The sequence below is a fragment of the Cyanistes caeruleus genome, unplaced genomic scaffold (assembly GCF_971803275.1).
Source record: "Cyanistes caeruleus unplaced genomic scaffold, bCyaCae1.hap1.1 HAP1_SCAFFOLD_78, whole genome shotgun sequence".
NCBI lineage: Eukaryota > Metazoa > Chordata > Aves > Passeriformes > Paridae > Cyanistes > Cyanistes caeruleus.
In genome coordinates this window covers 1757553-1780011 of record NW_028255889.1, presented here as the reverse complement: position 1 = coordinate 1780011, position 22459 = coordinate 1757553, and the positions used below count along the sequence as shown (strand labels likewise).

The 22459-nt window shown below is 53.5% G+C and overlaps 2 protein-coding genes across 2 annotated transcripts in view; one reads left to right on the top strand and one right to left on the bottom strand.

Annotated features, from left to right (window-relative positions):
* The window catches only part of LOC147646837 (uncharacterized), a 410249-nt gene extending 387941 nt beyond the window's left edge, over nt 1-22308 (bottom strand). The window contains 3 exon segments of the mRNA XM_086872957.1: nt 17199-17201; nt 19786-20280; nt 22288-22308. Of these exon segments, the coding sequence (XP_086729083.1) occupies nt 17199-17201; nt 19786-20280; nt 22288-22308 (519 nt within the window).
* LOC147646838 (serine/threonine-protein kinase pim-1-like) lies at nt 5390-7932 on the top strand. Its single transcript, XM_086872936.1, has 6 exons — nt 5390-5480; nt 5940-6046; nt 6151-6201; nt 6406-6772; nt 7386-7562; nt 7797-7932. Exons 1-6 carry the CDS (start codon nt 5390-5392, stop codon nt 7901-7903), a joined length of 900 nt encoding a protein of 299 aa, XP_086729062.1. The 3' UTR covers nt 7904-7932.
* Nucleotides 22309-22459: the final 151 nt, after the last annotated feature.

The window sequence follows — 22459 nt, the reverse complement described above, 5'->3', positions numbered from 1 at the left end:
ATGGTCTCCAGGATTCCATGAAGCCTCCCAGCAATCCAGTTTTGGATCATAATGGGAGTGACTGGACTCATACTGGGAGTATCTGAGAATGACTGGGAACATACCATGCACATCATCCCCCATACTGGGGGTGACTGGGAGCAAATGGGAGCATGCTGGGAGCCAAAGGCATCATACTGGGACTGACTGGGTTGATCTAGTCAGAGGCAAATGGGACCATCCTGGGAGTGCTGCCATGTGACAAGGATCATACTTGAGCTTACTGGACTCATACTGGTGTTGAAAGGGAACAGCTGGGATCTCTGAACACCAAAGGTTTTTTTCCTGCCCACTGAAGAAGGAGCTTCCCAGTGTCCATGTGTGAGGGGACCTTCACCTGAACCAGATGCTGTTAGGAGAAAAAGCTGCCTCTGCTGGCAAATCCCACACAAAAAGTCAATGCCAAGAGAGAGCATTTTACTTTCACAACTTCCCTCCTGGAGTCATAGTCCTTTTGGATCACACAGCAAGCAAGAGAACAGCACAAAATATAAGGCTGTGTCCAGTTTTTGGCTGGGTGAGCAAACAGAGGTAGCGCCAGGGTCCGCTACCACAGACTCTCCTCTTGGGGAACAGAACCCCCCCAGGCTCCATTCCAAATGCTGTGCACACCCTGCTGGCTACAAACAACCCCTTTTTTAAGAAGTTGTTGGCAGGAGCTCTCCCAAATAAATGGCATCTTAATGGCAATTTTCATTCAAAATCACCTCCGTTCCAAAGGATGAACAGAAAGCCCACAGCAATCCCAAAGGCACATATGGTGCACCTGGGGAAATCCTCCATTTAGGGGCCCAGTGGGTTAAAAAATACCCATAAGAAGCCACAGAGTCCAGAGTGCAAACTGCAACAACCACTTGCTGGATCATTTTGGCTGTGCTGCACACGTCTGCAGACTGTCTGTCCCCCTGCAAGGACAGAAGGACACCCATCAGGGGCTGGGCTGGCTGCTGAGAATGCCTCGGGCAGGACGATCCTCAGGCAAAGAGCAGGTGCCCAGAGCCGCTCTGACACTGAGGCCTCTGTGCCCCACAGCAACGGGAACACCACAAGGACACGGCAACGTTCCTGTGACATCACAGCAGCAGCTCCCCCAAAAATTGTTTGCAAGGTTCTCCTGGGTCACCAAGGAGCACAAAGGATCCTCAGAGGGCACAACCTATTGCTCAAAGGATCCAAGAGGAGCTCAGAAAATGCAGCAAATGAGGACACCCCACAGCCCAGCCTGAACACTGAGAAGGAACAAAGAAGTGACCAAACCAAAGGAAATACAACTTTTGGTCACTGATGCTTCTGACTAAAACCAGCAAGGCTTGTTCCATCTGGGATCTTTGTTCTAGTTCTAGAAACAAGCAACGTTCTCTGCTGTAACTGTACATAAAGCTGGAACTTGGGGGAAAGAAGTTTTGCGTGACTTCTTGGACATCTTGTGGCTGAGGGTGTCCAAGGCAATGGACTCACAAGCGGGGTCCCTGCCCTCCCGACTGACAGCTGCCATCTCTCCTTCAGCCCCATGCGTGTCTCCAACAACCTCCTGTCAAGGGCCTCCATCCACACATTCCATCACCAGCCACAGATCCTCATTGACGAGGTCACCCAGCATCCCTGAGGCCACAGCAGGGAGTGCTCCTGACATCTGGTACAGCACTGTGGCTTTCCTGGGATCCTTCTGGTGCCTGTGGCTGAGAGGAGTGGGGTGGATGGAACCAGGACGGGTCACAGATCAGCAGCCCCACTGCAAGCAGTGCTTTCTCCTGCTGTGTGGGGACCGTGGGGTGACTGATATTGGGACTCCTCTGGCTTTGGCTCCTGCAGACCACACAGTGGCTCAGACACTGGCCTGAGGGAAGGGGTCTCATGGAAACCCTGCACAGGCATTTCTCTTTGGAGAGGGGGTTCTGCAGGGAGAAGGGAGAACGAGAGACTTTCCTGTCTCCTGAGATTCCCCCTCCTCTTTCAGCAGCCATACCACAGTCCATCAATGCCAGAGTTCATAGGATCACTTCCATGCCAGGGAGCACAAGGCACTCAAAACTGAACCCTGCCAGAGCCCAGCCCTGCCTGCCCATTTGGAGGGTGTGGGGGAATGGAATTTCAGCAGGAGCTGACCCACAATGATACTTTGCCACTTGTGGGTTTCTCACAGCCTTAGAAGGAGTTTGAGATCTCTGTCCCCAACACCCGCTCACCCTTCAAGTGCACACACGCGCCTGGGGGCAATTCAGGGTCCCTGGAGTGGTGGCTGCTAATCTTGGAAACAGGAGCTGTTGTCTTTTCCAATGGGCTTAACTCCCTTCTACCTATTAGAAAGTGGGTGAGTAAAGGAAATGACCCTGGAGGAAGGGGACCAGAACCTTGGAAAAAGATGAAACATCTTTTGTCTGAATTACAAATTAAATCGCTTTCATTTATTTCTTTAGTACTACTCTATTACTACAAACAAAAACATGTTTCTGAGCTGATTGTTGGGATTCGGGGCTTTATTTCTTGGTCTTGTTGTTGTTATTATTATTTTTTAGTATTACTTTTCATTGTCAAGACTTTTAAATCTTAGACATAAATAACAATGGCTGGATGTCACACACTGGGAAAATTCCCTTGTTTTTCCCACCAGAATTAAACTGGACACTCAACTCCAAGTTGCCAGTGGATTCTAAAGACGGAAAATCCTGTTAATGCCGGGTTTGGTGTGGTTTGGAGCGGGGGAAGGGTCTCATCCCCTCCCAGAGGCGCCCCAAGCCCGCTCTGCTGCCACGTCTGCGCTCGCGGCCCCTCACGGCGGCCCTGCCCTGGGAACATGGTGGGACCCCCTCCTGCCAGGGCTGAGGCTCCTCATGGCCCCTCACAGCCCCTCATGGCCCCATAGAATTTCTCATGGCCCCATAAAACCTCTCATGGCCCCATAAAACCTCTCATGGCCTCGTATGGTCCCTCATGGCCTCTCAAAGCCCTTCATGGCCCCTCATTTTTCCTCACGGCCCCTCTCAGCTCCAGGCGCGGGGTTCCTCCCAAAGGAGAAGGGGTCGGGCCCTGCTCTTTCTCCTTTTATTTCGGTCCCTTCATAGCGATGAGTAAAGAAAGGCTGAATGGAGCCTTTCCCCAGCGTTTCCCTCGGGGTTCATTGCAGGCTGAAGCTCTGTGCTGGCGCTGGCCCAACATCCCTGCAGCCCCCAAGGCCTTTGCTGTCCCCCCGTGTCCATTCCCTGTCCCCGAGTCCCGCCCGGCTCTGGCAGCAGCAGCAGCCGCAGCGCAGCGGGCGCCGGCCCGGCCCGGCCGGGGCTCCCGGCCACGAGCAGCAGCAGCGCCGGCCCTTCCCACCTGCTCCTGCCTCGGCTTCCCAGGCCTTTTGCCAGGGCAATTCTGGACTACAGCAACAATCCCCCACAAACAGCCCTGATTTCTCAGGCCCGCCTCTGCTGCCCTCAGCCAGCCCTCAGAGGAAGAAAGGATCGGGTTCCAGCGCTGTTTTCAGCGCTGTTTTACTCACCCTGAGGAGACAGCAGGAGGCTGTTGGTGCCTTGGCCTTGGCAATTGTGGATCCCAGCTGATCTTGCCCCTCTTCTGCTTGCCACTTGAATTTTAGCAGTACAGCTGCAATTTCCTCTTTCAATCAGTGCGGCCCACTGTGCTTTTCTGACAGGGAACTCGGACTGCTTGTTAAAAAGGCCTCATGAGTAGTAGATCTCCAAATGCTCCCAAGGCCCTGAGCACAAAATCAAAGAGAATTAAAGCCACACAGGTCACATTTGCAGTGTTCAAACACAGCCCTGTTGCTGCTGCTGCTGCTGAAATAGAATCAACTGACAGAGGCCATCACAGAAATTGCCTTTACAGTGGCAAATAAAATGAAAATATCGACCAGGAGAAAGGAAAAACAGAACTCCCCAACTCGCTTCACTGTTTCTACCGAGCAGCAGAAGAAAAAGGAACAGGGCACCTTTCAGGCAGTTCCACAAGCTCAGGGTTCTCATTTCATGGGGAATCTGAGATGCAATTGGCCTTTTTAAAAGGATAAAACAAAGGGAATGAATTGGAAATTATTAGGAAAAAATGTACCTTCTTATATACAAAGTTCACCAAGTCATTCCCTGCATTTCTCCTTTTCACATTCTTTCTGTCATCCAGAGAGGTCCAGCTTATCATGTTCAGATGCTTATCATCAACTGATTGTGCTCTTGATTTCTCCCAGTGCAAGAGATGGAGAATCATCTAAACTGAACACAGAAACAAACTCTCTCTGTCAGCCCATTTTCATGTTCCAGATCACTTTCAAGGTGTCCATGGGGGATTTGGAATGATCAGCTCTCCACTTCTGGCTGCACACCCTGGAGATTCTTTCTCCACATTCAGCCATGCTTGTATTCCCTAACAATTCCTGGTACCTCATCATGTTTTCTTTGGGTAGAAGAGTAACAGTGAAAACCTTACCAATGGCACAACTCCCCTGTCCACAAGGAAAAGAAAGAACAAATTGTCAAGTGCTTCAAATATTTGTCCTGCTTTGCTGCAAGAGTTGTGCTGCAGTCACTTACAGTGTGGGAAACCAAGAGAAGCTGCAGCTGGGGGCACATTTTGTGACAGGAGCTGCGCCTTGTTCTCCAGGACAGGTTTTTGGAAAGAACAGATGTGACTGTGGAGAAGATTCTGGGAAAATTGAAACAACTTTTTTATGAAATGAAAATCAAATCAAAAGAAACAACCAATATGTTTTTCTCTATTTTTCTCTATTTATTTTTATGTTCCCCTTTTCCATCTTGCACTTTCTCCATCCCATTCATTCCAAATGGATCTCACCTCTAAGATCTGAGACTTGGCAAGTTTTAGACACTGTAAAATACCATGAGCTATACCCAGTTTGCCTTGCCCTGTTTTCCTTGGAAAGCAATGCTGGAGACACAAGTGCAGTGCTTGGGTCGGGTACAAATTCTGCATTCAGGGAATGTGCTCAGACGGTGTCTGACCCTCAGCAGGGACAAGGTACAGCAGCAGCCAAGGGCCGTCCTGTGCCCCTGTGCAGGAGTCAAGACTCTGGCTCTTGGCTCAACACGGCAAAGTTCCCGTGTTTGGCCAGGCTCAGGGGCTGCCCGGGGAGTGCGGGGCTCGGGCCGGGGCCGAGCGGGCAACGGACAAACGGACACGGGGACAAACGGTCCCGGTGCTTCAGTTGCAGCGGCGGCAGCAGCGGCAGCAGCAGCAGCGGCGGCAGCAGCAGCAGTGGAAGCAGCGAAAGCATCAAATTTATCACTTTTCTGTCTCTCCTCTCCCTTTCCCACTGTCCCACATTCCCTCCGGGTCTCCCTTTTCCTGTGTCCCCCCCTCTTCCAGGTTCCCTCTCCCCGTACCCGCCCGGGCCATGCCCCCGGCCCGCCCCCGGACCCGCCCACGGGCCCAGGCGGGGCTGCCCCGGCCCCGGTCCCGGCCCCGTCCCCGGCCGTCCCGCCGTGGTCTCGCCTTCGCCGGGCTCTGGCTGTGCTGGCGCTGGCGCTGCTGGGCGGGCATCATTGCCTGGGGCTGGGGCGGAATCGCTGCCCTTTGGCTCCGCCTTGCCCGATCCCGGCCCCGGCCCCGACGCAGGCTCCGGCCCCGGCCCCGACCCCGGCCCCGGCCCCGGCCCCGGCCCCGGCCCCGACCCCGGCCTCGGCCCCGGCCCCGACCCCGGCCCCGGCCCCGGCTCCTCCCGGGGCCCGCGGAGGACACAGGCGGCGCGGCCGCTGCCGCCGCCTCCGCTGCGGCTTCCCCGGCCCGAGCTCCGCCGCTCAGCAGCGCGGCCGCTGGCCCCGAGCCGCCGCTGCCGCGTTCCAATGAGGGAACGCCTGCGGATGCCCGGCCCGGGGAGCTCGGGGAGCGCTCGGGGGCCGTTCCTGTCCCCGGGCCGAGCGCTGATGGCCGCGACTCGCCCCCAGGGAAGGCGCAGGAGGCCCTGCAGCAGCGCTACAAGCTGGGCCCGCTGCTGGGGCGCGGCGGCTTCGGCAGCGTCTTCGCGGCCACGCGACTCTCGGACGGCGCCCCGGTGAGCGGTGGGCAGAGGAGGAGGAGGAGGAGGGGGCGGAGGAGATGGCGGGGGCGCGGCGGGGCGGGCAGCGAGCTCAAGCCTCTGCTGCTCCTTGCTCGCAGGTGGCCATCAAATGTGTGCCGCGGGATCGCGTCCGGCTCTGGGGCGAGCTGGTGAGTGTGCGGGGCCAGCGGCAGAAGCCGGGGCGTGCCGGGCAGGGATGAGCCGGGGCCCGGCGGGGTGGGAGCCGCCGAGAGCCCTGCGGGGAGAGCGGGCGTGGGGTGAGCGAGGTGTGCAGAGCATCCCGGGCTGGCTGAGGGGTCCCAGAGCCCTGGCCCGGCCTCAGCCCCACTGACAGCACCGTGCTCCTCCCGCAGCCCGACGGCACCCGTGCTCCCCTGGAGATTGTGCTGCTGGACAGGGTGTCCTCTGGCTGTGCTGCAGTCATTCAGCTGCTGGAGTGGCTTGAGCTCCCCGACAGCTTCGTGTTAGTGTTGGAGCGTCCACAGCGGTGCCAGGACCTCTCGCATTTGCTGGCGGAGCGGAGGTTCCTGCCAGAGGAGGAGGCGCGGGGGCTCTTTCGCCAGGTGCTGGAGGCCGTGCAGCACTGCAGCAGCTGCGGGGTCCTGCACAGGGACATAAAACCGGAGAACATCCTGCTCGACCTGGCCACTGGGCAGCTGAAATTCATCGACTTTGGCTGTGGCGCCTTCCTGCAAGACACAGCCTACACCCAGTTTGCAGGTGAGCCCTCGCAGGGGATGCTCCTGGCCATCTCATGGCCTAGCCTGGCTGTGGCACCGGGGATTCCCCGTGGTGCTGCCAGGATGGGATCAATGCTTGAGGCAAATTGATTTGGATGGGGGTGTGAGGGGGGCCAGCTCCCAGCCCTGCCAAGAGCCTTCAGCACCCACTGTGCCCTGGGCTGGGGCTGGGACAGCCAGCCTGACAAAAACCCCCATGGGGGTAGCAGAGGGCGGGGGTCTGACCCCATGCCCCAGAGAGTTTAGTGAGTCAGCGAGGAAGGGCTTGAACTCCTCTGCTCCCCACGTTTGCCTTGGCCTATTAACAATGTTTTGGAGGCCATGCAGGCAGGGAGGAGAGTGTGTTTTCTCTACCACGGGGTGGGTTTTTATTTGCTTGTCATGGTTGGGCCTCCCCAGTGCTTCTGCTGCCCTCTTGCAGCAGCAGTGGCTTCTTTTCCAACCCTGGGTTTGTAGCCAAGTGCCAGGTGCTGGCAAGAGGGCAGTGGGTCACCCCGTGTGCCGCTGGGGCAGCCCCCACATGCCCAGGGATGCTGGGGCCAGGCTCTGGGAGCAGCAGCATCCCCCTGATGAGCTCCATCTGTGTTCCACAGGAACCCTGTCCTACAGCCCACCAGAGTGGATCCGCCAGCAACGCTACCATGGCCAGGCAGCAACAATCTGGTCCCTGGGCCTCCTGCTCTACCAGCTGGTCATAGGGAAGCACCCATTCATGAGGGGCCAGCAGATCATCTGGGGGCGGATCTTGTTCCCACGACGGCTCTCCCAAGGTGAATCCTCATCTCTGGGCACAGGGGGAACACCAGGCTTGGGAGACAGCTGTGGGCTTATGAGCATCCTGCTCTGGCAGCTGCTGAGGAGGTGGCACATGTCCTGCTCTCCTGCAAACAGGGAATCCATGGGGAAGTTTAGGCCCAGCTCTGGGCACACCCAGCATGGCCTGGGCACTGGAAGGGGGTGGCAACTTCTCCAACTGACTGGTGATTCCTGGTTTCTCTCTTCAGAATGCCAAGATATTATTAAGAGGTGTTTGTCCATGCAACCCTCGGACAGGCCATCCTTAGAAGACCTTTTCCGCGATCCTTGGATGCAGGCTGTTCATCTGCCCTAGGAGATGGGAGAGATCCACATGCACAGTTGGATCCAGGGGCCTGGCAGGTAACAGCTCCACACATTTCTTGGCAATCAGTGGCAAAGCAAACCAGGCTGTTTTTGTCGTGCCTGTAGCTCTGAGCAGGGGTCATCAGAAGGGAACACACAGCTCTTGGGCTGGAGCTGAGCTGGACACCTGGTGTGGCAAGCACTGGTGGCCACCATTCCCCCTGCTTTTGCTTGTCTGCTTCACTGATGGCTGGGACCCTGGGCAGAGCACTGACAGCCTGGTCTGGCCCCTAGGCAAGGAGAAGGAGCCCCTGGAGAAGCTGTTACCCGCTGGGGCTGCTGCTGGAGACACCAAGGGCAACCTCGAGGATGGCAATCTCTTCCTCCAGCTGGCCAGCTGAAGATGATGGATTTCAATTCTGGCATGTCTTCTTCAAAGACTCGCTCCACGCCCAATTTGCAGGTGAGTCCACAGCCAGGGGATGCTCCCAGATCTGGGCATGGCACAGCCTGGCCAGGCACCAAAGGTTCCCCCCTTGGCTGGGGTGGATGCAAGCAATTCTTCAGTTGGCTGCCAAGCTGCTTTTTGTCTCTGGACAGCTGCTGAGGGGCTGGGTCTGCAGGCTGGGCACATGGCCTGCCCTCCTGCTCTGCTCCCAAAGGCAGCAGTGATGGGCAGCTTTGGGCCCAGCTCTGAGCATGGCCAGCATGGCCTGGGCACCGCGGGTGGCTGGGACAAGGGGACAGGAGCCTTCAGCTGACGGGCGGTTTCTGGTTTCTCTCCTTGCAGCTGGGCTCTGCGGATGCTGAGGCTGCTCTGGGCTCTGCCAGGGCTCTGCTGGGCTCAGCCCCAGGCACAGCTGGGCTCACCCTGCCCTCCCATTGCTCTGACAGCTTTGCATCACACGAGCCCGTTCCTAGCACAGCGCCTGAGCTTTCTGCTTTTGCAGGTGAGTGAAACTCTCCTGCAGGCCAAGAGATTGCAGTTAGGGACACACATCCAATTGGCAAGGACCCAAACTCTCCACAGTCCCAGCTGAATGCCTGCATCTGCACAGGATGTTTTCTGTGTCCCACTCTTCCTTTCTTTTTGGCTGGAATTGTGCAATTGCACTTTCTTCCTCCTCTAGAAGTGCCACTGCTGTGTTCCTGAGGCAGTGCAGTCTGGAGCTGATGGATGAAGAATCGCCCTTCTGCACTTCCAAACCAGAGCAAAAAGCTGTAAGTGGGACTTTGCATCTTTAAGAAACCCCTGAATGTTTGAAAAGGAATGTGTAGCTCATTCACAGGGTGAGAAGGAAGGGCATCTTCTAAAGGATTTGGGGTTTGAAAGAGTTTAGATTCCCAGTGCTGCTTGGAGCTGGCAAGGCGCAAAGCACTTTCTTCTTGCTTCACTCCAATTTCACCACAATTTAAAATAACAATATTGGAATCCAACCCCACAAACTTTTTCAAAAAGGTTCCTGAGGCCGGTAAGATGCATCATGCCATCAGCACATTTACAAAGTAAATAACTGAGTTTTATGTTTCAAAAGACCAATTACACCTTAATTCAAAGTTAGAGAAGATTTTTCACTGCACACTTGGGTTCTGTTTTTATCTTTCACATTTTATAGAAGTTTTTTTCTTTTATTTTTCCGCATTTTTCCCCTTAAAACAGAAATCATGCTATGAAAAAGAAGTGTCCTTTGCTCCTGGTTCCTGCGTGGAGCAGCTCCCTTCCCGCTGGCTGAGCTGCTCAGGCAGAGCCCAGCAGCTCCTGGCCCTGCAGGGCTGAGGCTTTTCCCCGTTGCTGGGCACAGACTGATGGAGCAGCACTGCTGAACACGGGCACACGCAGAGGGAGCAGAGCAGCTGCCTTTGCCCACCTGAAGCTCCAAGGCCAAACTCTGAGCAGGCACGGCTGGAAGAGACTCGCAGGCTCCCTGTTGGCTCTGCTGCCCCACTTGTGCCTGGCCCAGCTCTGCGTGAGGCACAGGGAGAACAAGGGGCAGCTCCCTCCCAGCCCCAGCCCAGGGACCCCTCCAGCCCTGGGCCTTGGGGCACTGTCAGCACCTGCTGCTCCAGCCACGGCTTGTGCTGGCACTGACAGCAACAACCAAAGTGGGGTTGGTCCCGAGGGAGCAGCAGCAGTGCCTGGATCTGATCCCTCAGTGTGGGGCAGTGCTGGAAAAATGATTGCAGCAGCAGCACCAGCACCAAAAGCATCAGCAGCAGCACCAGCAGCAGCACCAGCAGCGCCAGCAGCACCAGCAGTAGCATCAGCAGCAGCACCACCAGCAGCAGGAGCAGCAGCAGCAGCACCACCAGCAGCAGTACCAGCACCACCACCAGCACCAGCTTCACCAGCAGCGCCAGCAGCAGCACCACCAGCAGCACGATCAGCAGCAGCACGAGCGGCAGCACCAGGGGCAGGATCAGCACCAGCAGCAGCACCAGCAGCACCAGCAGCACCAGCAGTACCAGCAGTACCAGCAGAACCAGCTCCAGCAGCACCAGCTCCAGCAGCACCAGCACCAGCAGTAGCACCAGGGGCAGGATCAGCACCAGCAGCAGCAGCAGCAGCACCAGCAGTACCAGCAGAACCAGCTCCAGAAGCACCAACAGCAGCAGCAGCAGCACCAGCACCAAAAGCAGCACCAGCACCAAAAGCAGCACCAGCAGCAGCACGACCAGCAGCCGAAGCAGCAGCAGCAGGACCAGCAGCACCAGCAGCACCAGCACCAACAGCACCATCAGTGCCAGCAGTACCAGCACCAGCAGCACCAGCATCACCAGCAGCAGCAGCACCAGCAGCACCAGCAGTACCAGCAGAACCAGCAGCGGTAGCAGCACCAGGGACAGGACCAGCACTAGCTTCACCAGCAGTGCCAGCAGCAGCACCACCACCAGCACGAGCAGCACCACCACCAGCACCAGCAGCACCAGCAGCACCAGCATCACCAGCAGCAGCAGCAGCAGCAGCATCACCTGCAGCACCAGGACCAGCAGCACCAGCAGTACCAGCAGAACCAGCAGCAGCACTACCACCAGTGCCAGCAGCAGCACCACCAGCACCAGCAGTAGCACCAGGGGCAGGATCAGCACCAGCAGCACCAGCAGCAGCACCAGCCATAGCATCAGCAGCAGCACCAGGGGCTGGACCAGCAGCAGCACCAGCAGCACCAGAAGCAGCAGCATCAGCAGCAGCATCAGTGGCAGCAGCAACAACAGCAGCAACAATAGCAGCAACAGCAGCAGCACCAGCAGCACCAAGAGCAGCACCAGCATCAGCACCAGAAGCAGGACCAGCAGCACCAGCAGCACCAGTACCAGCAGCACCAGCAGCAGCACCACCACCACCAGCACCAGCAGTGCTAGCAGCACCAGCAGCAGCAGCAACAGCAGCAACAGAACCGCCAGCACCAGCAGTAGCACCAGGGGCAGGATCAGCAGCAGCAGCACCAGCACCAGCATCACCACCAGCAACATCAGTGGCAGCACCAGCACCAGCAGCACCAGCAGTGCCAGCAGCAGCAGCAGCAGCAGCAGCAGCCCCAGCACCAGCAGCACTAGCAGCAGCAGCACCAGCAACAGCAGCACAAGCACTGCCAGCACCAGCAGCACCAGCAGCAGCACCAGGGGCTGGACCAGCACCAGCAGCACCAGCAGCAGCACCAGCAGAAGCACCAGCAGCACCAGCATCACCAGTACAGCATCAGCAGCAGCAGCACCTGCAGCACCAGCAGCACCACCAGCAGCATCAGTGGCATCACCAGCACCAGCAGCACCAGCAGAACCAGCAGCAGCACTGCCACCAGTGCGAGCAGCAGCAGCACCAGCACCGCCAGCACCAGCAGTAGCACCAGGGGCAGGATCAGCACCAGCAGCACCAGCAGCAGCACCAGCCATAGCATCAGCAGCAGCACCAGGGGCTGGACAAGCACCAGCAGCAGCAGCACCAGAAGAAGCAGCACCAGCAGCACCATCAGCAGCATCAGTGGCAGCACCAGCAGTACCAGCACCAGCAGAAGCAGCAGGAGCACCACCACCACCACCAGCAGCACCAGCAGAAGCACTAGCAGCACCAGTGGCAGCACCAGCAGTACCAGCAGCAGCAGAGGCAGCAGCACCAGTAGCACCATCGTCACCAGCACCAACACCAGCACAAGCAGCACCAGTAGTGCCAGCAGCAGCATCAGCATCACCAGCACCTGCACCAGTGCCAGCAGCAACAGCACCAGCACCAGCAGCACCAGCAGTAGCACCAGGGGCAGGATCAGCACCAGCAGCACCAGCCATAGCATCAGCAGCACCACCACCAGCACCACCAGCAGCATAAGTGGCAGCACCAGCAGGACCAGCAGCACCACCACCAGCACCTGCACCAGCAGCAGCAGCAGCACCACCAGCACCAGCACCAGCACCACCAGCACCAGCAGTGCCAGCACCCGCAGCAGTACCAACAGCAGCACATGGAGCTGACTTTCAGTGCAGCCTCTGCCATGCTTCCCTCCCTGTGCAGCGGTGTCACAGCAGCCTGAGGCACCTGGGAGCCCTCAGTGCCAGCAGGGACTTGAAATGGCAGCCCTGGGCTCCTGCATGTTACGCCAGGAACAGAGCTGGGGACTTCCTCTCCATGTGGAGCTTCCAGATGGAAAAGGCTGCTGTGACCAGGCAGCTCCAAGGGCACAGAAAGGAGGGGCTCGACCCCTTGATCTGTGCCAGTCCCACAGTCCTGGGCAGCAGCCACCGAGCCCTGGGGGAGCAGAGGGCACAGCAAGAGCGACAAAAGCAGTCAAGGTCAGAGACTGGGAAGAGCCAGACCTGGGAGCAGGAACAGCTGCTTCATTGAACTCCTGGAGGAAGCTCTTGGCTGGTTCAAAGCCCTGAAAGGTGTGAAGGGCAGAGAAGAGGCCACACCTAACAATGCTCCTGTTTTCACACCTCCCCTCTCTGTGTCCCAGAAGGAATTGGATGAACTGTATTCTTCTCTCTGAGTCGTCTCGTTCAGCGTGAGCAGCTCAGCACCAGGAGCTGAAGGAGCTGAAGCCTCAGGCCACAAGAGCTGAGTAAGAGGGGGCTTTTGGGCCAAAGTAATGCTGCTAAGTAATGGACCTAGCTGAATGCAGCAGATAGAATCCTGCAATTATAGAATCCATTTTGCTGGAAAAGGCCTCTGAGCTCATCCAGTCCAGCCAGTCACCCAGCAGTTTCAAGCCCAGCACTAAACCTCGTCCCTGAAGTGCCAAGTTCTGAACAACAGGCCCTGAGTGAGGCCTGAACAACAGGCCCTGAGCCAAAGGTGACCTCTGGATGAACCTTCCAACCAGAGGTTATCTGTCTGTCTGCTCATTACTGAAATATGCATGGTCATTAGCACTGTGATAGATGGATCCACTCATCAATGAAACATGGATTGACCTTTCTGTGTTTAGAAGCCAGACAAGGCCATTCAGTCTGATATCTGGCCTTGTTTGGGGTGTATGGACAGAGTCAACTCCCTTGGTTCCTCCTTGAGGCCTGGCCAGGCTTTGGTAGGGACCCAAGAGGAGGATGAAACCAGATGTTCCCACAGCAGAAGTGCTGTCAGTTTGTTTATTCAGCACTATCAAAGCTGGGCCCTCTCTCACAGCAGAGGTTGAGCCTCACCTGTGGCTGGAGGCACCTGCAGGATTTCCCAGTGTCCAGGAGTGGCTCTCCAGTCCTTGGCTGTGACAGCTTCCCCAGCTGATGGGTGGATCTGGGGATGGCAAAGTCTGAGGGGAACTGGATCTTTGTTAATGCCTGCGGGCAATCTTTGGCAGTGATGATTGGGTGCATTGCTGAGCTGCTCCTTTTGTGATCCTTTGCTGCTTGGAGCTGCAGTAAGTGACACTGATTCCTTCAGGTGGTGTTGGTGCCTTTGGTGCTGGCCCTGCCCACTGGTGAAACCAAATTGGCAAAGTCTGGCCAGATCACAACAAAATATCACTTTTTAAATGTAAATGTAAGGAATCTGTCCCACCTGAAATTCCCAGAAGGGAAGCCCTCCCCAGAGTTCACTGGCTCTGGAGTGGGGCTGAGGTGGGAGCACCGTGCGAGCAGTGGGGCAGTCGGTTAAAAGAGGCTGAACCGCAGGATGTCTTAAAATGCATCCAAACATTGCATATGGAAAAAGGAAAAGAACTTGTGGGTTTGGGAAGACAAGGATGGATTTTCTTAACAGCACCAACGGAAGGAACAGTTGTTTTTTGGAATGCTCCCACATGAAGGTACAGAAAAAGGTTTTAGTCTTGAGCTCAGGTTTGTTTGTGCAAGTAACATAATAACAATAACAATAACAACACAATAATATATATTTATATATATAATCAAAACTCAATAATGTGAAATAATGCTGAAAATACCAATTTGTGAGTTTTGGCTGCTCACTGTAACACTGAATACCCTACAAAAAAGAACTGGCAAAGACCCAAATGTCAATGGTAAACTTTGTGAATTGTATACAAGGAATAAAGGAGGAAGGGATAAAACTGGCTATTTTTATAGGGTTTGTTGATACTATGATGCAGAATGCTTTGTCTGTTCCTGTGAAAAACACACTGATTAAGACTGCTGGGTTTTTCATGTACCGGACTCTCTACAAGCTGCGGGATTGGTTGAACAGGTGAAGGAGTTGTTAAGGGAGCAGTTGATAAAATGAGGAGATGGGAACCTGTCCTGGTGGAGAACCCATCTCCCAGATGTGTTCCATGCCCTTAACAATGGGCCCACTGGGGAAATGGAAACCCCTGGGTGTGCAGGGCTGCACCCAATTTGCAAACACAACCATGGACAGTGAGACTTGGACTGCCTGGGAAATGGTTCTGGGTGTGATGGCCCCTGACAGGGCCACCCCAGAGGCTGCAGGGCTGGACCTTCATGCACTGGAATTAATTAGGAAAAAGCCAAAGCAAATGAAAGTTAACAATACAAGAACAGGAATTCAGATTCCTCCAGAACGCTTTGGTTTGGTAACTGCTCACTTGAGCTTGGCCTTGAAAAGTGTTGATGTCATGGGAGGAGGAATTGATGCAGATTATCAAGGAGAAATTAAAGAAATTCTGTTAAAAATGAATGAAGAAGATTGGATTATTCAACCCCATGACAGGTTATCCACAAATATTGATATTGCAGTTTAAAAACGTTTGTGAAAGAAGGAGATCCACCTCCAATCAGCACTGTTTGTGGAGATAAAAGGTTTGGATGCAGCAGTCCTAATAATGGAGCCAGAGTGTGGGTCCAGAGGCCAAATGGCCCTCCAGAGGCAGCTGAAGGAACAGCTCTGGGGAAAGACAACACTGTTTGAATCCTGAAACCTGAGCATGAAGAATGGGAATATATCCCTGCAGCCAAGTGTTCTCTGCCACGACAAGTCAATATTGTTTTACAGATGCTGCCAGAGCAAATCTCCCTGTTTGGCCCAACGACCCCTTTGGAAAATGTTCTGATCCACAGGGCTCCATGTGAAGGCTGATGTGACACTGAGGGACTTGCACACCAATTCCAGCCAGGAGCTGGAAATTGGGATCCTCTCCCCTTCGGCTGGAGAATTGCCAGGTCCCAGTCCCTGATGGGCACCCAGGCTCCTGGCTGGAATTGGTGTGGAAGTCCCTCAGTGTCACATCAGCCTTCACATGGAGCCCCGTGGATCAGAGCATTTTCCAAAGGGGTCGTTGGGGCAAACAGGGAGATCTGGTCTGGCAGCATTTGTAAAACAATATCCCATAACATCAGCTTGTTGTGGCAGAGAACACTTGGCTGCAGGGATATTCCCATTGTTCCTGCCCAGGTTTCAGGATTCAAACAGTGTTGTCTTTCCCCAGAGCTGTTCCTTCAGCTGCCTCTGGAGGGCCATTTGGCCTCTGGACCAATTATTAGGACTGGTGCATCCAAACTCTTGATCTCCATGAACAGAGGTGATTGGAGGTAGATGTCCTTCTTTCACAATTGTTTTTAAAACTGCAGTATTAATAACTGTACTATCCTGCCATGGGGTTGGAAAACAAAATCTTGTTCATTATTGTTTAACAGACTTACTTTAATTTCTCCTTGATAATCTGCATCAATTCTTCCTCCCATGACATCAACACTTTGCAAGGCCAAGCTTAAGTGAGCAGTTACCAAACCAAAGTGTTCTGGAGGAATCTGAATTCCTATTCTTGTATTGTTAACTCTCATTTGCTTTGGCTTTTTCCTAATTAATTCCAGTGCATGAAGGTCCAGCCCTGCAGCCTCTGGGGTGGCCCTGTCAGGGGCCATCACACCCAGAACCATTTCCCAGGCAGTCCAAGTCTCACTGTCCATGGTTGTGTTTGCAAATTGGGTGCAGCCCTGCACACCCAGGGGTTTCCATTTCCCCAGTGGGCCCATTGTTAAGGGCATGGAACACATCTGGGAGATGGGTTCTCCACCAGGACAGGTTCCCATTTCCTCATTTTATCAACTGCTCTCTTAACAACTCCTTCACGTGTTCAACCAGTCCTGCAGCTTGTAGAGAGTCTGGTACATGAAAAACCCAGCAGTCTTAATCACTGTGCTTTTCACAGGAACAGACAAAGCATTCTGCATCATAGTATCACCAAACCCTATAAAACCAGCCAATTTCACCCCTTCCTCCTTTATTCCATGTATACAATTCACAAAAGTTTACCACTGACATTTGGGTCTTTGCCAGTCCTTTTTTGTAGGGTGCTTAGTGTTACAGTGAGCAGCCAAAGCTCACAAATCAGTACTGTCAACATTATTTCACATTATCAATTTTTAATTATGTATATAAATATATATTATTGTGTTATATTATTATCATCATTATCATCATTATCATCATTATCATCATTATTATAATCATTATCATTATTGTTCTTGTTCTTGTTGTTTCACTTGCACAAACAAATCTGAGCTCGAGACTATAACCTTCTTCTGTCACTCCACATGGGAGTGTTCCAAAAACAATTGTTCCTTCTCTTGGTGCTTTTTCCTATCTTAGCTGTTAACAAAATCCATCCTACTCTTCCCAAACCCCCAAATTCTTTTCCTTTTTCCACATGCAATTTTTGGATTCATTTTAAGGCTGATTTACTAAAATATGGATATGATCTGGTATCAATATCCAACTGAGACACACAAAGACTCTTTAACTGTTTTAGGATTAAAAAGTGTATGTTTATTCACAGCACTAGGCTGATGTGTCAGGTCACCCCTTAATACACACAGCCCGGAGCACAGGTGAATACAGGCTTTTTATTTACAGAAGTATTGAATACAAATACATATTCATGACCCAGTTCCCACCAACTTTTCACTTCCTATGCTACTTAGGAAAAAAGCAGTTAAGCATGATCCTTGAAATGGGTCAGTGGTCTTTTTCTGAGGAGGGGTCACAGAAGGAAGGAAGGGATATGGCTCTTCCTCCTTCTGCCCTTTCTACCTTTTCAATGCAAAGTGACAAATGGAGCCTTGGCTGGGCTCCTTGTTTCATATCTTCAATGAGTTTCTGATTTGCAACTGTCTTATGTTCTTGAAGTTCTTTACCAGATACTTTATTTCTCACTATAAGCCCAACTGAACAAGCATAACATCGACAATTAGTTATTAGCCAATGCTTTACCTCTATTTTAGCAAGGCCTCTCTATCTACCTTTAATTTTAGCAAGGCCCATCTATTTATTTTAATTAGAGTTTATCACTCTGAAAACTCAGCTTCTGAGTTTGCTAACATAGTTTTCTAAGTACTTTCCCAGGACAGTAACTGTAAGCATAGATATGTGTACATTCTTTCTGTTACACGTCTTGTGATGGGCATCTCTCATGGCCAGTGCAGTGGGAAAGTGTTATCCTGACCATCCAATCCGTGGCCATGGTCAGAAGCCTATAAATCCTGGGAGGGAAAATAAACTCTCTCTTCTTTTCACCACACCTCGACCTGTGTCCGTGTGATCTATTCATCTTCAGCGGCAACAGACAGATGGTATTCCATTTGTAATCGTGTGGGACAAACTGCATTACGGTTCAATTCCACCTGTCCAATATGTACACATAAACCTTTTGAGAAAGTCTGGGGCTGCAATTGGATCCAGCCGCTTCCAGTCTCTTTGCTTAGAAGGGATTTGAAAGTCTAGGCATTCTGGAGGGGTTTGAGGATCCATGGTGGCTGTTGAGTGTCATTTCTCCACTTCATGACTCAGCAGGAGTTTCTCCAATAAAGAAATAAAGCTTTTGCCAGAAGCTCCCACTCTGCCCATGACGGGAAGCCCTGGGAGTGTCTGTAATATCCCAGCTCTTTGGCAGCCTGGGGACTCCTGGGATGTCACCGTGGAGCCTGCATGAGTGCCTGTGACAGAGCGGTGCCTTTGCAGCCCATGGTCCCCTGGGATGTCACCATGGAATTACTGTGACTGTGTCTGACCACACGGCTCTTCAGCATCCCCAGAAAGCCCTGGGAGGTCTCTCTGTAGCCCCTGTCTGTGCCTGTGACATTGCAGCTCTTGAACAGCCTGGAGACTCTGGGAATGGCCCCATGGATCCCCTCTGAGGGTCTGTAACAAATCTGATCCTTGGTAGGCAACCATCACCAGGACCTGTTGCTCTGGTCTCTTTCCATGGCTACCATTACAGCCCCCTGTTACTATGATTTATTTCTATGGCAACCATCACTGTCCCCTGTAACTATGGTCTGTTTCCATGGAAATGACCACTGCCTCCTGTTGCTATGGTCTGTTTCCGTGGCAACCATTGCAGTCCCCTGTAGCTATGGTCTGTTTCCATGGCAACCATCACAGTCCCCTGTTGCTATGGTCAGTCCCTTGGCAGCTCCATGGAGACCCCATGCCTCAGTTGTTGCCGTGGACAACAGCTCAGGCCTGGAGCCAGAGCCCATTGCCATGGCAACCATTTGCAGTCCCATCCCCAGGCTCATGGGATCACAGAGCCACAGAATTGGCTGAGCTGGGAGGGACCCATGGGGATCCTCCAGTCCAACTGCTGGCCCTGCACAGGACACCCCGACAATCCCAGCCTGGGCCTGGCAGCACTGGCCAAGTGCTGCTGGAGCTCAGACAGCCCTGGAGCTGGGAGCCCTCCCTGAGGAGCCTGTTCAGTGCCCCAGCAGCCTCGGGGAAAAACCTTTTCCTCACATCCAGCCTAAACCTGCCTGCCTCAGCTCCAGCTGCTCCCTCCACTCCTCTCCCTGGGCACCAGAGGGAAGAGGTTCCTGCAGCCCCCAACCAGGGACCCGCTCCCAAGGCTGCTGCCACGGCAACCAGGCCTGGCACCAGCTGGGATGCTCGGTTTCTACAGGCTGGGCTTCAGGAATGGGATTCCCCAATTTCCTGCTCCAGCTAAAACTGCACTGCCACTCGCTTCCATCCCAACTCCTGTGGAAAGCACAAAAGGCAAAGATCCCGGGTTGGGATAAGAACAATTTGCTTGGAACAGCAACGAGATAAGGAACAAACAGGAATAGAAACAATTTTGGTAACAGGAGGGATAAGACAAACTATTTATGAAGAAAACTACAACACCAGCAACTGGCTCTTCCTGGCCACGTATTTTCTCATGCCTGGAAGAGAGAAAGCGAGTCCTTTTCCTGCCCCTGGCAATGATCTGAGATGGGATTGAATCTAATGACAGGGCCATGGCCAGACCCTCACATTCCACAATGCAAAATCATGATATTGCCATGGGCAGGAAGAGGTACAGGTGTGGATCACAGGGAACATGGATCACCAGGTGTCTTCCCAGTGTGGTTCCTTCAAGGGGGGATGAAGCTGGAGCAGTGCACAAAGCTGTTCCTGCACTTGGGGCATTTGCAGGGCTTCCCTTAGTGGTGCCTCCACTGGGGTTTGGTCAAGTGAGAGCTGTCTGAGAAGCTCTTCCCACGCTCAGGACACACGTAGGGCCTCTCCCCTGTGTGGATCATCTGGTGGATGCTCATTTGGGACCTCCAGCTGAAGCTGTTCCCACATTCCCCACACTTGTAGGGCCTCTCCCCAGTGTGGATGTGCTGGTGGGTGATGAGGGTGGATTTGTCCTTGAAGCCCTTCCCTCAGTCGGGGCAGCGGAAGGGCCCCTCCTCTGTGTGAATCCATTGGTGCTGGAGGAGATCTGAGCCACTTTGGAACCTCTTCCCACACTCGGGACACTCGTAGGGCCTCTCCCCAGTGTGGATGCGCTGGTGGATGATGAGATTGGATTTGCAGCTGAAGCCCTTCCCATATTCCCTACACTCATAGGGCCATTCCCCAGTGTGGATCATCTGGTGGCAAATCAGGCTCTTGCTCTGGCTGAAGCTCTTCCCACATTCCAAGCACTCGTAGGGCTTCTCCCCATTGTGAAGCTGCTCCTGGGCCACCAGCTCAGAGCCCCAGCTGGATCTCTGGCTGCCATCCTGTCAGAGGGTGGGTCTTTCCTCCTCAGAGGAAAAGGGGTTTGGAGCCCCTCTTCTTGCAGGATCTCCAGGGCTTTTTCTTGCACTCTGGAGCCACTCAAAACAGCCTCTTCTATGAGGTTCTGCTGTGGGGATTTGTCCTCTCTGGTCTCCATCCTCAGCTCCTTGACTGGGGGAGGAAGGACAAGGAGAGGATGGGATTTGCCTCCGTGCCAGAGGGAAGGGGAAGGAGATCCCCCCAGTGCATCCCCGGCAGGACGGCGTCAGCAGCGGGGTTTTCCTGCAGCCGGGGGCCATGCTGGGCTGGGAGATGGAGCAGGAGAGAGGGGGAAAAGGGCACTGACTTCCTCCTCACCTGCCCGGGTGTCCTGGGGCATCTTCCTCTTCCTCGCAGCCTCCTCCTCAATCTGGACAAGGTTTGGGAATGAGAAATTCTGGTTTGTGAGAAAACAAGGAATGAACACATTGAATGAGCCCAACAGGATATTTAGGAATGCCTCAAACCATCAGCAAATGCTGCCCTGCTCTGCGGGCTCAGGGCAGCAGAAGGAGCCCCAGGGCTGCCGACACAGCCGCAGCAGGAAGGGCACGGGGCCTTGCACAGAAGCTGGCACGGCCTTCTTGGGACACATCCTGTCTGGTGACCATCCTAAACCCGCACAGGCTGTGACACAGACATGGAACGTGTGGGCCAGGGCACAAATGCTGCTCTGAGCCCTGGGGCCCAGCCAGCACTGAAATCAGCAGGTGTGGCAGAGTCCCCACTGAAGCAGACCTGCCACCCCCCGAGCCCTGGCACTGCTGGTGCCCTTCTTCTGCCCCAGAGACCTGTGCCCCTGGGGGGCTTCTGTGCCAGAGGGCAGTCAAAGCCCAAGTGCATTGGGGGCTGGGCTCCTTCCTGCAGGGGCTGATGGCAGGAGCTCCTGGAGCAACTGCTGGCAACTCTGGGCATCTGTCAGATGATGTTGCTCCTTCCTGAAATGAATTTTTTCCATGGAAGGGATTGGCAGTAGCACCAGAACACCATCAATTTCTGAGTTTCCCAGGACAATTCAGTAGTACAGAGATACTGTTATGTTTCCTTCTGCTTTTCTGACTGTCTTTCTTGCATTCTGGGAAAAAAAAAAAAGCAGCTTCGTCCTATCAATCCCATCCCATCCCATCCCATCCCATCCCATCCCATCCCATCCCATCCCATCCCATCTCATCTCAGGTGTTTTAAGGTTAAATTTGATAGTCGAGGTTGGACTTGAATTCCAAGATGGTTTATGTGGTCAAAGGTTTGATTTGAAAGTCAAAACTTGGATTTGAAGCTCAGGGGCTGGATTTGCTGGGCAACGCTGGGAAATCATAGAATAACGGCATTCCAGACATTGAGAATTTGGAATCCTCCAGCTCCCCTCACAGATTCCTGTGGAATAATGGCATTCTGGGTATCAAAAATTTAAAAAATTTCCAGCCCTCCTTCCCAATTCCCACCAAAAAGATAGAATTACAGAATTCTGGAAATTGAGAATTTGGAATCCTTTATATGCACTGTTAGATTCCCACCAAATTCCCATGGAATAACAGCATTCCAGGCATCATGAATTAGAAATCTTCCTGTTCCCTTCCCATATTCCTATGAAATAATGGCATTCCAGGCATCAGGATTTTTGACTCCTCCACCTCCCCTCTCAAATTCCCATGGAATAATGGCATTCTGGGTGTCAGGAATTAAGAATTCTCCAGCTTCCCTCCTGAAATTCCCATGGAATAACAGCATTACACACATTGGGAATTTGGAATCCTCCATTTCCACTCCCAAATTCCTATGGATTAACAGCATGCCAAGCTTCAGGAATTTCAAATCTTCCATCCCCGCTCCCAAATTCCCATAGAATAACAGCAATCCGAGCATCAGGAAATTTGAATCTTCCCGTTCCGTTTCCAAATTCCCACCCAATTCCTATGGAATAACGGCATTCCAAGTACTGGCCATTTGCAATCCTCCAGTTCTGCACCTACATTCTCTTGGAATGATGGCATTCTAGACATCAGGAATTTCAAATCCTTTATTTCCCCTCCCAAATTCCCACAAAATTCTCATGGAATAGCACCATTCCAAGAATTGGCAATTTGGGGTCCTCCAGCTCTCCTCCCAAATTCCTGTGTGTAACTTTTCTATAAAAAACCCTTT